This window comes from Arachis hypogaea, chromosome 15 (assembly GCF_003086295.3).
Source record: "Arachis hypogaea cultivar Tifrunner chromosome 15, arahy.Tifrunner.gnm2.J5K5, whole genome shotgun sequence".
In the NCBI taxonomy this organism is placed as follows: domain Eukaryota; kingdom Viridiplantae; phylum Streptophyta; class Magnoliopsida; order Fabales; family Fabaceae; genus Arachis; species Arachis hypogaea.
Window position 1 is genome coordinate 152,256,398 of NC_092050.1, and position 16,139 is coordinate 152,272,536.

At 27.1% G+C, this 16,139-nt stretch overlaps 1 protein-coding gene across 1 annotated transcript; it reads right to left on the bottom strand.

Moving 5' to 3' along the window:
• Positions 1-2,274: 2,274 nt before the first annotated feature.
• On the bottom strand, positions 2,275-6,600 carry LOC112751394 (MYB-like transcription factor EOBII). Its single transcript, XM_025800521.3, has 3 exons — positions 6,370-6,600; positions 6,119-6,248; positions 2,275-3,138 (listed from the first exon to the last, which is right to left on the bottom strand). Exons 1-3 carry the CDS (start codon positions 6,506-6,508, stop codon positions 2,688-2,690), a joined length of 720 nt encoding a protein of 239 aa, XP_025656306.1. The 5' UTR covers positions 6,509-6,600; the 3' UTR covers positions 2,275-2,687.
• Between the last annotated feature and the right edge of the window lie 9,539 nt (positions 6,601-16,139).

The window sequence follows — 16,139 nt, forward strand, 5'->3', positions numbered from 1 at the left end:
CTCATCATCACTGGTCATTCATTTGAGTTAAAATGAGCAAAGAAAGAAATATTAAAGAATAAGGAAAATACGAAAAGTAAAACCCTAAAATTGTATGTGTATGTGATGACCATGTCACTTGTAAACATTACCATATATAAATATATAGTATTAATTTTGTCTCATCTTAAATCGATTGTGGCTCAATACGCACGTTTTTCTTTCACAAGTGGCCGACCCCCCACGTGAATAATCCTTATCCATCACATGTGAGTTTTCCTTTGCATTTGGAAAACGAGACTTTAACTTTTTCACATCAAAAAAACGTGACAAAATAGAATCAAACGGCAAATATATACATACATAGATGCTGTATGCTGTAGTAACCAAGCTAATTAAAAATAATAAAAAAAACTTTTGATATATTAAAATACAGGTAACATTACACACACAGAAACACAGTGAAAGGCCACAAGTAATTGTCCTCATTTCCATTCTAAGATATGGCAAGAAACTGACGACAATGTCCTCTTACTCACCCTTCTCATCCATTTGTCTTTTTTTTTTTTTTTTTTTTTTTGTGAATGCTAAAGTTGAAAGTTTGGTATTCCCCATCAATGAATGCTAGCTACTCTCCAATGCCATCACTTTGTGCCTAACTTTGTGCTCACAAAATGACAAGCCTTTCAATTTTACTTCATTATTCTTTCTCCCTTCTCCAAGAATATGCATGTCATCATGAGTCATATACATATGCCCATGATAAAAATCAAATAAATAAATGTTGCTAATAATAATATTTAGGGTTTGGCTAATGATGAATAATACCCTTTCAACACTTGTTAAGTTTACACGTCATAAAACCCTCATATATAGTAATATTAGAGTTTAATTAATTAATTATACTAATTAACAAACAAGTTTTTTTTATTGCCCACGGTATCCCATAGCCCCACAGGCCAATGACTAATCTATCGCGAATTGGAGCTCCATTTAAGGGTCTGCTGCTGGTTAATGGGTTACTGCATGCACAAGGTGGGATTCGAACCCCCGACACTTGCTTAAGCGGACGAGTGAGCTGACCACTCGACCAACCCAAGTTGGTTAATTAACAAACAAGTTAATATGAGATGATCAAGGTATGTTATAATAGAAATTATGTTTAATTGAGTTGCTTAATGAGCAAGGTATGTGATGATCATGTGAAGGAATTGAATTGAAGTGTTGCAATAGAATATTATACATAATGTTGAAGTAGCTATATAGTAGATGGTGGTGGTGAATTTAAGAGATGCATGTGAAGGGGTTCTTCAAGTGCACTCATCATCAAATAAACAAGAATTAGGTTTACGTCGGGGTCCAAAATGTTGCATGGCCATGCACCAAAGTGGGTACTAATAGAAAAAGCAAGTGTGAATTTATGGCAAAAATAGCTTATTAGTGATTATTTCTATTCCCATAGACACATGTCAATTTCCTTGTGGCCTTAGTTAGGCAGTGTATGGGGTCTATTCTTCCTTTTTCTAAAATGTAAATGCAACTTGATGCCCATCCTTGCATGGTTGTCTTGCTATTTTTATATTTAATTTCAGTTTGAATTTTTCTACAATACCATATTTATCAAACACATATACATCCTTTACCTAATTATCATATGGAAAACTCCATAACCATGAGCTTCAATTTCCATTTTTCAAAACTTGAGATGTTTAAAAGTAATTAAATAATCTACATTTTTAGTGGGGTGTTACTAGAAAAAGAAAAAGACAAAACTTTTATACAACCACTATACCAAACTAAAAAGTTTTAAATATTAGGTACAAATAATAACATAACAACGTTATTCAAAACAAATAATTATGAGCCATTAGAAAATCATATGTATATATATATATTTTTTATTATTTACAATCTTTGGGACTCTTGACAAATATTTGACCTAGACATATTCACTTTATTTTTATTTATTCTCTGAATTCCCTTGACATCCTAATTAATTAAAATTGTTTTTAAAGGATAAAAAGAGAAGTTTCAACTGTGATTCCCTAGATACAAAGATTTACCTAATTCTGTGTTTAAACCATGTTAGGACAATTAATCATTGAATTGTACTAGAGACATAAAGCCACACAAATCCCACTGACACTAAATAAATGAGACAAAACAACCTTGAATTATTGAGATAATTATAGGTTTTACTAAATAATAATAATAATAATAATAATAATAATAATAATAATAGTAATAATAATAATAATAGAAATAGTAATAGTAATAATAAGATGATGCCATCCATCCAGCCACTAAAAATAAAATATATTATGCATAAAGCAAAGTTTCTGGTTCTCAAACATATCTTACATAATCCACCTAGCTAGCTACTAGCTCTCATTTACTATAATAAGGGCATGCAAATATATATATATCATAGAAGCTCCTATATATTACAACCCATAACTAATTAGGTTTTTTGAAGCTTAACCCATGATACTTCAAATAAAATTAAAACACCAAACATCATCATCAACTACTACTTAATATAAACAGACCTAATATTAAAAATAATAAGTTGATAATGTTATTTAGCCAGATACACTCTAGCTTAGTGCCACATATAAGCACTTATGTATATATATATCTTAAAATATATATAACATATATTTTTTATATATAAAATATTTATGGATAATAATAATAATTATTATTATTTAATCCCCATTGAGTAATTGCATGGACCAGAGATCCTCCATGCTCCAATAGTTGTTGTTGTTGTCATTGGTACAACAACTAGATTGGTCAGTAGTAGTAGGGATTGTTGAAGGGTATTGATGATGATGATGATGATGATGATGTTGTTGTTGTTGATGATTGTGATGAGTTGTGAATGGCTCCAATGTAGTTCCTTGGTATGTGGGAGGAGAAGAATATGAAATCTCCATTGCCTCAGCCATGTTTGAAACATGGCTAGAAGTGCTTGCATAACTATTATGATGATGATGATGGTAATTATTATCATTGATCTGATGATCATGATCAGAATTACTTTGTTGTGATTGAAAGTTTTCAGCTTGCTTGATATGCTTCTGGATCCTTGTCCTCCAGAAATTCTTAATCTCATTGTCAGTTCTCCCAGGTAGATGTTTTGCTATCTTGGACCACCTACATATATAAAACATTATATTATATATTAATCATTTCTTAAAATATTCTCATATAAATAAAAAAATAATTAATAATGTACTCTTTTTTTTTTTTTTTTGCTTGGCACTATATATAAATAAAATGATAAGAAATCTTGTAGCTTGAGTAATTAAGCTCCTAAAGTTTATGAATGAAGGAATTAGTTAATGGTGTGAACATGATTAATTAATTAATTAATGATAAGTTGTTATTATATGTAACTCAGTCTTAAGATTTCTCAAAAGTTTAATTCTAGTTATCAAGTATTATTGTATATTTAAATTAATTAATTAGACAAAAAGATGAATGTGTGATAATTAAACTTAGGGCTATCTTATATGAATATATTCTTTTGACTTATTTTTACAATCTAATAATATATATGAATTGAATTTTCACTAATTTCTTTTAAGTGTCTTTTCAATCAATTAAATAATTAACAATAAGTGATGATATGACTAGACATAATAATTTGAAATAAGCTTTCTCTTAAACCTACTGAACATGATATGTTGAAACCAGGTAACAAAATGAGACAATTAGGTCAAGAAATGTGTGGCTACAAAGTGTGTACATGTGTGTGTGAATGAATGAGTGAAGCTAGCAATTACATGGTAATATATATAAGCTGAAACATAAGTGTATTTTCCTTGAAAAAGAAAAGGATAAAGTTTGATATACATCTAATTTAATTAATAAAAGCAGCCAATGGGGTGTGTCACATTATTTTATTTATATAGATAAGAAAAAAAGGGTAAGAACACAAATATTAATTATAGGTATCATGTGTCTCGTTGAGATCATGTTCCTTGGCTGAGAATAAAAGTTATGCATGTTAGACAACACGTATAAAAAGAGTAGCATTGTAAGATGCTGATGAAGAAAAAAATTGATGCCTCTTTGCTTTGAAGCTTGGGGATCCAATTCAACATCACACAATATCCCATTTCTCATTGCAATGTGTCACAGGTAGAAAGCATGGTTATTTTAATTCAAACTTCTCTCATTCTATTTTCCATATTTATACATATTCCTCTTCATAAAACTCTTTTTTTTTTTTAGTTTTAATATTTCTTATTACATTTCTCAACCCCTTGTATTTTGACACCAATTATTATTACTACAAAGTACAAACCCTATTACCTTTTACTTGCCACGTGTACCAACTACATTGCAAACTTTTACTCTACCCTAAATAAAAAAATATTTAAATAAATGAAATATCTGAGAAATTATTAGTTGAATGGAAGCTTTATTTTTATTATTATTATTTTTTTTGTACATGAAGCTAGCTCTTATTACATTTATGTCTTTTTGCTTTTAGTGACTAGGGTGATGATTTTCTTGTTTGGGAAAGAATGAAGTTGAGGCAGAGAAAGGTACTAATTTGGAGCTAGCTATAATGTCTTGGTGTGCATTATATATGTTTGGGAGAGTTAAAATTAAAATAAAGAAAATGCATGGTATATATATTTATTTGGAATTATGTCATACAAACTCCTAGAAATTTTTTTTCTCTTTCATCTAACTAGAGATAGAGCTATTTAAGCATACCCCACTTCCATGAACTTTAACACCCTAAAATAGAAGGTTATATTATCTCTCATCCAAACTATTTTCTTCTCATATATAATAGGCATCACCAATTGAAAAGAAAAAATGAATATGCTATAGGAGACTAGAAATAGCTTCATAGTTACATGCAATAGTAATTAATAGTACTATTGGGGCACACAAACTAGCTATATATCCTTGTTTTTATGTTTCTTGTTTTAGAAAAAAACAACACTTTCCTTGTTATTTTTTATTTTTACAAGTGTACTTCTTTACCTTATTAATTAGGTAGCTTTCTTCATCTTATATAAAGTTTATTTTATTTTATTTACATGTGAACACTATGATTAATTTTGAATTAATAATAGTAATTATATTGTAAAATCACTTAATTATGGATTATCAAATTTTCTTCACTTGAAACATATGTAGTGAGTATATCCATATAGTAGATCTTGTCATGTCTTAATATAATACAAATTATATTATATATATATACCAAATAATCTAGATTAATCTTCCTCCCAAGTCCCAATAAAATAGTTCCTTTTTAGCAATTAAATAAAAATGAAAAAGAAAAAAAACTTTGCATTCATTATGAATATATGAAAATTTTCAAAAGCATGCACATGGAAAATTTTGAAGGTAGAAAAAAAAAAAGAAAAGAAAAGAAGAAAGCATCAAAAAAATTTGATGCCTCATGTTCTTGATAGATCTAAAACCTCTCCATCCACTTGTCATATTTATGGAGGTCTACTACTTATATATATATATATATGCTCCATTATATTTTGAATATAGTATATATAGCTCATGGAAAGAAAATTAAAGGAAGAGAGTAGCTAGATAGATTGAATGGAACAAAAAGGAAAACATATAACATGTACCTTTAATGGAAAAACCCTCAAATTCAATTCTTCCATGTATATTATATATTTGTATATGGATGAAATCATCTCAAACAATCATTTTGGCGGCTCCAACAAAACAAAACTTGTAGAAAACGGATTATTTTATTGCATGCTTAAATTTTTATAGCCATGAGTTCATCAAACCCCCATGTGTTCAAAATCTTTCTCATAGCCACAAAATTCTTTGAAATCTCAACCACAAAGCTATCAAATATACTCTTCATCAAACACTGCTTTTGCTTCCGTACATGTGCTTCCCAAAATCCAAGTACTTTAAACTATTAAATGAGAGCCAAGAACTTCTTTCTTCATTTTCTTCTATTTTTTTTATTTCACAAAGAGAAAAGGTTGATTAACAAAAGAAAATTTTCAATAATACATGTTTTCTTTTTAAAGATCCATAGCAACAACAACACATTCATTATACATTATGTAATATTATTTTTTTAATTACTATTATTATTTATTATTATTATTATTATTATATTATTCACCTGTTTCCCCACTTTGCATGAAGCTCCATGATCAAAAGTTGTTCCTCAGGTGTGATATTTCCTCTTCTAACATCAGGGCGAAGGTAGTTTAGCCACCTGAGTCTACAACTCTTTCCAGTGCGTTTAAGACCTAAAAGAAAATAAATATTATATATTAGGGTTTATAGAGAAAAAAAAAAGAATAAAAAGGAGCTAGATATGATGAACAAATTATTAAAAATGAAATTAAATAAATATATTTATGTATTTACCAGCGGCTTTGGCTAAGGAGTTCCAAACACCTTCTCCATGATTTGCAATATAGTTGATCAAAATCAAATCTTCTTCCACTGTCCAAGGTCCCTTTCTCACTTCAGGGTCTTGAGATGAGTTGCACGGTTTTTTGTCCATTATTTTTATGTATGTATGAGAGAGAAAGAGAGAGAGAGAGAAGAAAGAAATAGAGAGAGAGAGAGAGAGGAGAAGAGAGAGACGGAAATCTTAATGGGGTGTTGGAGGGTTTAAATAGAAGGAGAAGATGATGAGTTGTTTAAGTTGTAATAAAGTAATTGAATTAGTGATAAGTAAAGGTTTTCACGTACCTAACTATGTTTATTATATGTGCATGCATGAGATAGCAAGTGTGCTATTGCATGCATCACTATATATATATTCTTTTTTCTTTTTCTTATATTATAATAATATCACTAATAATATCTCTTCTTCGTACTCTAAAGTTCTATAGAGAGAGGCACATGCATTTATATATAGGAGAATGTAATAACATATTTCGAAAGTAAGTATAACTGAGATAAGATATTTATTATAAAATATCACACGTCTCACTTCATGATTCATATATAGTTGACGAAACACATTATCCTCTCTCCTTTAAAAAGTTGTATTTTTTTACGTGGTGTAATAACTCAAGTTACCCAGAGTTTATTTTTTCAATCATACTACATCAATATACACTCAAATTAGTTTAGTTATTGGTATAAAATATATATATGATAGTTAATTTTAAAAATTATTTTTAATATATAAATAATATTTTTATTATTTTTTACTATAAATAACTTTAAAAGTTTTTACTGACAATCATGGACTATATAAAATAAATATCGTGTTAATTTTTAAATTTATCTTTAAAAGATTATTTATTTTTTAAATTAAATTTTTAAAAGTTAAACTAGTCATATTAATCTCGTTATCAAATTAATCATTCAATCAATTAGATAATGATGCATTATATTAAGTGATTGTGGCATAATTACGTGACAAGTTAATACCACATATCATAAAATAACCAATTAATATGTTATGTCAGTGACACATGTCATTTATCATAAATTTATTTAAAATAAATTAGTCTCTAAAAATATACATGTAAATTATTTTTATTCTTAAAATTTTAAAAATTAATAAAATTAGATTTTATATAAATATTTCTTATACATTAAAAAGCAAAATTCTCTTCACATAAAATAATAAAAAAAATAAATTATTCCAAAATTATTTTATCATATTCTTAGATTTTATATTTTCAAATTTTAATTTTTTTTTGTATTGAGAATTTTTTTAAAGATTTTATCAGATAATTATTAATTATATACTAATTTTTTTAATCTTACTAAATAAATATAGTAATTATTTTAAAATTTTAATCTTTTATATTTTTGAATTATAAAAATATTCTCAGTTTAAATTTAAAGAGTTTAGCAAACTCCATAATATAGAAGTGCACATTGCTTATTTATAATTCACAGAAAAATATTCAAAAGACTAAAATTTTAACAATTATTTAAATAAAAAATTCATTACAAAAAGCTAAAATTTGAAAATTTCAAATCTAAGAAATCACGAGAAAATTACTTTGTATTGTTGTATGTGAAGAAAATTTTATTTGATAAGGTATAATAAATGAGATTAAAATTAAATTAGTAAGATTTAGAAATATTAAAAATTTATGATTATGAAAAAAAACACTAAGAATTAATTTATTTAATTTTTAAAATTTTAAAAATAAAAATGACTCGTGTATATATTTTTATATACTAATTTAGCTTTATATAAGCTTTTGCCATGAGATAGTATGTTAAGTGTCATTAATATGATATATAACCAATTATTTTATAATATGTGGTATTAATTTATTATGTGATCATGTCAGATGTTACTTAATATGTATATTTGGATAAATATTTATTGAAAAATGGTATGGCATTTGTATATTTGGATAAATATTATTTATGATTAAAAGAGACCTAATCTACTATTATTCTGAATGTGTTTTTAACTGTCATTTATTTCTTCTATCTTCTCCATCTTTAAATTATATAAGGGGAAATTATCTTTAGTTTATCATATAAACCAATAATGTGCGCAAAAATCTCTTGAACACATTTTACCATTTCGCCAAGTTGGACTTGCATTGCATGGTCATAAACTATGTGAAGACTGGAATGGACTATATATTAAGTTAGAGTTATGCTACAAATATAAGTCTTTTTGGCTTATAAATCTTACTTACAAATTGGGTCAAATCTAACAAAACGCGCTTTCACTCACCATTATGGAAGATACTTCTTCTTCTTCATGTTCCTCCTTCTCCTCCTCCTCTTCTTTTTTCTTCTTTTTTTTTTCTTTGCATTTCTCCTCCTTTTTCTTCGCGTGTTTTATCTTCATCGTTGTTTTTTATTACCGTTGTTGTTGTTGCATTTTTTCCTCCTCCTCTTTCTATTGATTTTGTAATATTACGTTTTTTTTTCTTTGTTTGATTTTTTTCCTAAGAAAAATTATAAGAAAACGAAATAAGAAGATGAGGAAGAAGAAGCAGTAGAAGATGAAGAGGCAATAGAAGATGAAGATGAGGAAGAGGAAGAGTTTTGAATTATGCAGAACTTATCAGAATAAAAATACACCCAAAAATTCTTAAAATACCCCCAAATATCTCCGTGCTACACCCAAATTTGCTGCAAATACAGAAAAATATTTTCTCTAATGCTGCATTTTTTTCTTCTTTTTTTCCTTATTTCTTTCTTTCTTTTAGTTAAATGAATGTAAGTTCATCCTCTTTCAAGTAATTTTGCAGCATTATGTGTTTCTTCTTCTTCTTTGTTTAATTTTTTTGTTTTTATTCTTGTTAAGAGAGTAAAACAAGAAGAAACTTGAGAAGGTAATATAAAAAAAAAGATGAATAAGAAAAAAAGAAGAAGAAGATGGTAATGATGATAAAAAAAAGAAGAAATAGTAGAAGATGAGAAGGAGGAAGAGGAAGAGTTTTGAACTATGCAGAACTTATCAGAATAAAAATACACCCAAAAATTCTTAAAATACACCCAAATATCTTCGTTTTACACCCAAATTTGTTGCAGAAAAATCTTTCCTCTAATGCTATATTTTTTCTTCTAAATTGAACCACACATTAGCCTTGGATTCAAAACAATAATCAATTTCGTTCTGATTCAATTGACAATCTGAACCTGAATTATTTATTATTTTCAACAAACGAGATAACCGATGATGAAAGAGAAAGAGAAAACAAAAAGAGGAGAAGAAATTTCAATAAAAAAAGAAGGAGGAAGAGAAGGAGGAGGAAGAGGTGGTGTTGATGACGACGATAACGAGAGTGAAAAATTACCAAAAAAAGAAGAAGAGGCACGAAGAAAGAAGAAAAAGAAGAGGAGGAGGAGGAGGAGGAGATACGGAGAAAGAAAAAGAAGGAGAAAAAAAAGAAGAGACACGGAGAAAGAAAAAGAAGAAAAAGAGACACAAAAAAAATGTAAAAAAACACGTGAATATAAATGACTTGTATGAAAAAACGTTTGTATGTAACTCATTAAGTTATTACATCCATGAAATCATTAAAAAATATTTAAAAAATCATAAAATTTGGTGAGAATGGATACAAAATTATGGTGCACATGTACGTATTTTTTTTTGTCAACATACCCATATTTGAGTGTTTTAAAATAGTTTTTAACACAATAAAATAATAAATAAGTCTCTAAAAATTTATACTTTAGATAAATTAGTCATTTAAAAAAATATTAACAAAATTCTTTATAATAGTAGACATAAATAAATTATGTTTAAATTAAGACTTTTTACTTTGATCATAGAGACTAATCTAAAGATAATACGTTCACATTTATAATGTGAATTTTTACAAAATCATAACAAGACAAGTGCATCCAATTGTATCAAATAATACCACAGAAGTGAATTATTATTCCTACAAGGATTAATGAACTGAGCATACAAGAGTTAATCAATTATTTTAACTAGACAATTGTAAGTTAGAGTTTAAGTAACATCTAATAGCAAAAGAGAAGATTAAATGAAGGCAAATTATAAACAGTTGAGAAAATAATATAAATGGAAAGTTAAGATTTTAGAGATGTTTAAAATTTCAGAAAAAATGCTTTTCACTAATCTACCTTGATCAATGCTAGATAACGTAGGCTTTGCGCCTAATCTTCACTCCCTCATTCAATCTTAGAGGCTTAGAGATTAGCAAGAAAAATTAAAAGTCCCTCGAGATTGGTTGGCCCATGCGTTAGACGCAAGTGTCCATGCGTTAAACGCAGGGTAAGAAGGCTAGTTGGTGCATTGGACGTACAAGCAGGCAAGTTGGACACATAGTTGGAGTTGGACGTGCCTCTCTTTGGGTCGAATGCGGAGAAGCTTCTTTAGAGGCACGTTAGACATGCCTTCCTTGGGTTGAACGTGGGGTGGCTTCTTTAGAGGCACGTTGGACGTGCCTTCCTTAGGTTGAACTTGAGGTTTGGGTTAAATGGCACGTTGAACGTGCAAGGTCTCATGTTAAACGTGAGCTTAAAAGCAAGTCCCTGAGAGTGCTTTAGATTGACACGTTGAACCTACCATGAGGCATGCTGGACATAGTAAGAGATTGTTATTTTTAGGAGTTTCTGTTTAGTCCACCAGTAACCTTTCTGTTTGATTTTTGTTTCTGCTGTCTCTTCTTTGTGATGATTCCTAGCATTTTCTTCCTCTTTGATCTTTGCTAACTTTTCTCCAAATTTTTCTGTAGCAAATGAATTCAAACTAACTCAAAGTAATGCTCAATAAATCATGAAATCATTGCTTATCTAACAAGAACATTAATTAGCTTATTGAATGAAGTTCTAAAGGAAAAACAATTAAAGATGCGGATGAATCACATACAGCACTAAACTTGAGACTTTGTTTGTCCTCGAGTAAACAAAGAATCATGCATTCATAATTGAAGAACTAAACCTTACAAATCAAGGATGACTTATAGTATTTTCAATAGGTTTGGTCAGCCTTTTCACTAGTACACAATCTAGCAAGAAAATCTTGATTCTTGTAAGATTTCCATCCTAATCATATTATAGAATCCTTTCTTATCAATTTCCACTTTGAAGCAAGCTTAACTCTTTCTTTTCTTTCACAATTTCTTTTATGAAGGTGCTTTGCATCTTGAACTTAACTGTGATTCTGAATGTTTTGTCTTAAATTTTACTCAATACAAAAACACCACAAGCATTTGATTGGAGAACCCTTTAATGAGTTTATATTGTCTTTTTAACCTTTTAAATCAGTGATGTTCAAAGCCTTTAATCATTTCTTAAACATTTTTATTTATTTCATAGTAATATTCTAAATATTTATAATTTAGTTTTAGTTCAAATATTTAAAAAATATTTGGTTTAAATATCTATAAAATTGTATTTTAATTTTATATAAGAATTAAACATTTTATTAAGAATACTAGGTTTAATTTTCGAAAAATTAAGATAAAAGTTGAAGGGAACTAAAACTATTATTTGAAAGGACTTGTGAAATATCTCGAGTGAGTGAAATATTTTTGAGCTTTTAGCATCATAAAATAATATTCACATTATTAAGTAGGGATAATAGTAAAATTTATTCTTAAAAGATTATCTATTTTTTAAGTTATTTTTTGAAAGATTAAATTAATTATATTAATTCTTAAAAAATAAAACATAAATGGAATTGGTCTTTCCATTAGTTAGATGATAATAACGTGTCATGTTAAGTACTACGTGGGATGATAACGTAGTAGGTTAATGTCACGTATTACAAGATAATTGGTTAATGTGTCAGGTTAGCGATACATGACATGCTGCGTGTACCACATATTATCTGACATATCATAAATTTATTTAGAATTAAATTAGTCCTCAACAATACACACATAAATCATTTTCATCCCTAAAATTTTAAATATTAATCAAATTAGTCTTTATTATATAAATCTCTCTTATTTTATCTTCATAATATTAAATTTTTAATATTTTTTAATCCTACTCATTTCGATATTATTTTTTAGACTTGAATAAATAATTATTTTCAGATAAAATAATAAAAATAATTAAATTATTACAAAATTATTTTCTCTTGTGTATTTTTAGATTTTACATTTTTAAATTCTAATTTTTTTAGTGATATTTTTTTATATAAATAATTTATCAAATTATTATTAATTATATACTAAAAATTTTGATTTTTTAGATCTTACTAAATAAATATAGTAGTTATTTTAAAATTTTAATCTTTTAAATCTCACTCAAAATTTAACTCAATTTATCACTAGTTATCTATTTTCATCTTTTTATATTTATTTTAGTTCAAAGTTTTCTTTAACAAATTAAGTTAAAAAAAACTGACAATTGAAAAGATATAGAGAAATAACGATAACTTAGTAATAATAATATTTAAAAAAATTACATTAATATATTAAAATTCAATAAGTGATCTCATAAATTGATTTTTCAATTATTAAATTCTACCACATAGATTAAATAATAACAAAAATTATAAATTTAAAAATCTAAAAATTTAAACTTTAAAATAACTATTATATTTATATAATTAGATTGAAAAAATTAAATTTTGAAAAATATAATTAATAATAGTTTGATAAAATCATTTAAAATAAGAAAATTTTACGACAAAAAAAAAAACTAAAATTTGAAAATTTAAAATTTTAAAGTAAAAATGACGAAATAACTTTGTAAGAATTTAATTATTTTTATTATTTTATATAATGAGAATTTTGTTTATTAAGGTATAAAAAACGATATTAAAATTAGTAGTATTAAAAAAATAAAAAATTAATAGTATGAAGAAAAAATAAGAGACGTTTATATCAGGAATAATCTGATCGATTTTTAAAATTTTAGAGATAAAAATGACTTACATGCATTTATGTTGTTAGGGCTAATTTGACTTTAAATAAATTTATGACATGTCAAATGACACGTGACATACCACACGTTCAATCAATCATCTTGTGACACGCGGCATTAATCTACTATGTCATCATGTTACATGGTACTTAACATAATATATCATCATTTAATTGACAGAATGACCAATTTGATATATGTTTTATCTTTTAGGATTAATATGAATAACTTAATATTTTGAAACCAATTTGAAAAATAGGTCAACTTTCAAGAAGGAATTTGATTATTATTCCTTATTAAGGAAATTACATCTTTTTAAAAAAAAAAAAAACTAACCATTAAACTACTAGAAAAATTATTTTTAGTAATCATTTATTTATTTTTAATTACAATAAAGATAGTTGCTAATATATTTACCGACAATTAGATATTAACTATCTTATACTTTGTTATTAAAAAATTTTAACGACAATTATACAATTATAGATAAAGACCTTTTTAATAAATGCAAAAAGTATATAATTATCATTATAATATATAATAATAATAACGATAAATATATAATTATTACAAAATATAAATTAAATAAAATATATACTGACTATTATATTATTGTCGTTAAAAATAATTTTTATTGTAATGTCATCGCCGTATCACTCTAATTTACATCTACACTGTTAAAGTATATATATATATATATATATATATATTCTGTTATGAATTTAATTTTTTTGTAATAAGTAATGTCGTGACCACCATATATATCCTATTTTTTGTATTCCTATTGGAACTCTTTCCATATAGTGATAATAAAATTGTTGTGTGTTTTGACTTCTTGCGTATTCACATTAGGGCCCATGGGCAACTTAATAAATAGGAAGACAAATATTTTTCGTTAATTGTAGATGATAAAAGCATATTCACAATGACACCAATAGCTCAAGCACTTTTATTAAAATAGGCTCTAGCTCAAGCACTTTTCTCTCTGCAACTTCAGATTTATGCATCACCGGTTATTTAGATTCAGACTAGGGGACATCTCCAGATACAAGGCGACCAGAGTCTAGATTTGCTGCTTCTTATAGGATCTTCAATTTCTCTTGGAAGATAGAGCAGAAATCATATTACTGTTGTTGTTGTTGTTTTTTTTATATAGTATTTTTTAATTCGATAGATTAAGGAGTAATAATTCATCGTAGATCAGAGTTCTATTCAAAAATTTGTTACTAACTAATAAATTGCTGCATCCACAATATGGGATTCGAATTACCGACACTACTTAATTAAACAGATTTGTGAAATAACTACTAGAACAACCTAATTTAAACACTGCTTCATATATTACTGTTGTCAAGTACTTTGCAAAGCCAAATATTGAGTACTAATATGGCCGCATGTTAGAAAAGGTAACTGACGCATATCTTCGAAGACGTTCAAATTACACTAAACAAAAAATGACTCTATTATGATAATCAGTCAATTCTTCACATCACGGCTAATTCAGTCTTCTATGAGAGAATCAAACATATAAAAATAGATTGTTATGTTATGAGAGATGCATAGAGTACAAGACGGATCACTAAAGCCACTTCTGATCCCCTTCTTAGAATAAATAGCAAATGTAATCACAAAATGCTTAGACCATTTTCATTATTTTATTACAGTTCAGTCCATCTGTTATGGATATTTTCTGTTTTGGTATTTCAGCCTTCACGATTTTGTTTTTGTTGATAGGAATGATAGCAAAAATTCTACACTCACCCATCGAAATGCATTCACATGGAAGAGGTCTCCACATCTTTATAAGAAATGTTTCGTCCACCACTTCAACCAATTTAAGACTTTACACCCTACTCTCTTAATGAAATCCAATGTCCTCATTGACACATCGATATAAGCATTGCCTCTAATATCATATGCAAAACAGGCTAACCCATTTGTGTGTAAATATTGTTTGCTTTGGCTAGGGGTGTCAAAGCAGGATATCTACACCGCCTGGACCAATCTTGGCCAAAAACGGGGCAGGTCTCCTATGAAACTTAAATGTATTAGGATCCCTAATCCGTCCAGCTTTATGGCAGACTACCAAACTGCTGGACTGGCCCACCTAACTTTTTTTAAAAGAAAATTAGCTAAATTAATATAAAATTACATAATTAAGTTAATTCAATATAACATAATACAAACACAAATAATAATTTAGTCAAATTACAAATGGATCCAATATGAAAATTATAATTCAGCCTTAATTGCTTGTTACGAGATAACTTGACCTTAATTATCATTTATTTTCAGGTTAAATCAACGATCTTATTAGTTATCATTATCGAATGAATGACTAGACAATCATAACATTAATGATATTCATCGATCAAATATCGATATAAAACACTTTCTATCTCTAGTCAACAAAAGAGATTGATCAAGTTCTACAAATCACATCTAATATCTTATGCTTTTATACTCTTATTTCTAATATTCTATATTACTAGAATTATTATACCTCTTAAATATTTACTGACTTAAACATAGAGTATCTTTTGTAAGTATACTCCACCTATTTTCGATTTGGCTTTGATCACAACCATTGAAGAATTTTCGACAAAAAATTCTTCAACCAAGGTATAATTTAGAGTCGGCACTTCACTTTGACTGTGTGCTTTACAAGAAAAAGCTTTGAATAACGAATTGCATCTTCGACGACCTATACGTTGAAAAAATATTACCAATACTAGAACACAAACCATTTTTTAATCCACATTAAACATTCAAACTTAAATATCTAATACACCAATTTTAACATATTGATTTATTAACTTTTTAGATATTTTATAAAAAATTTA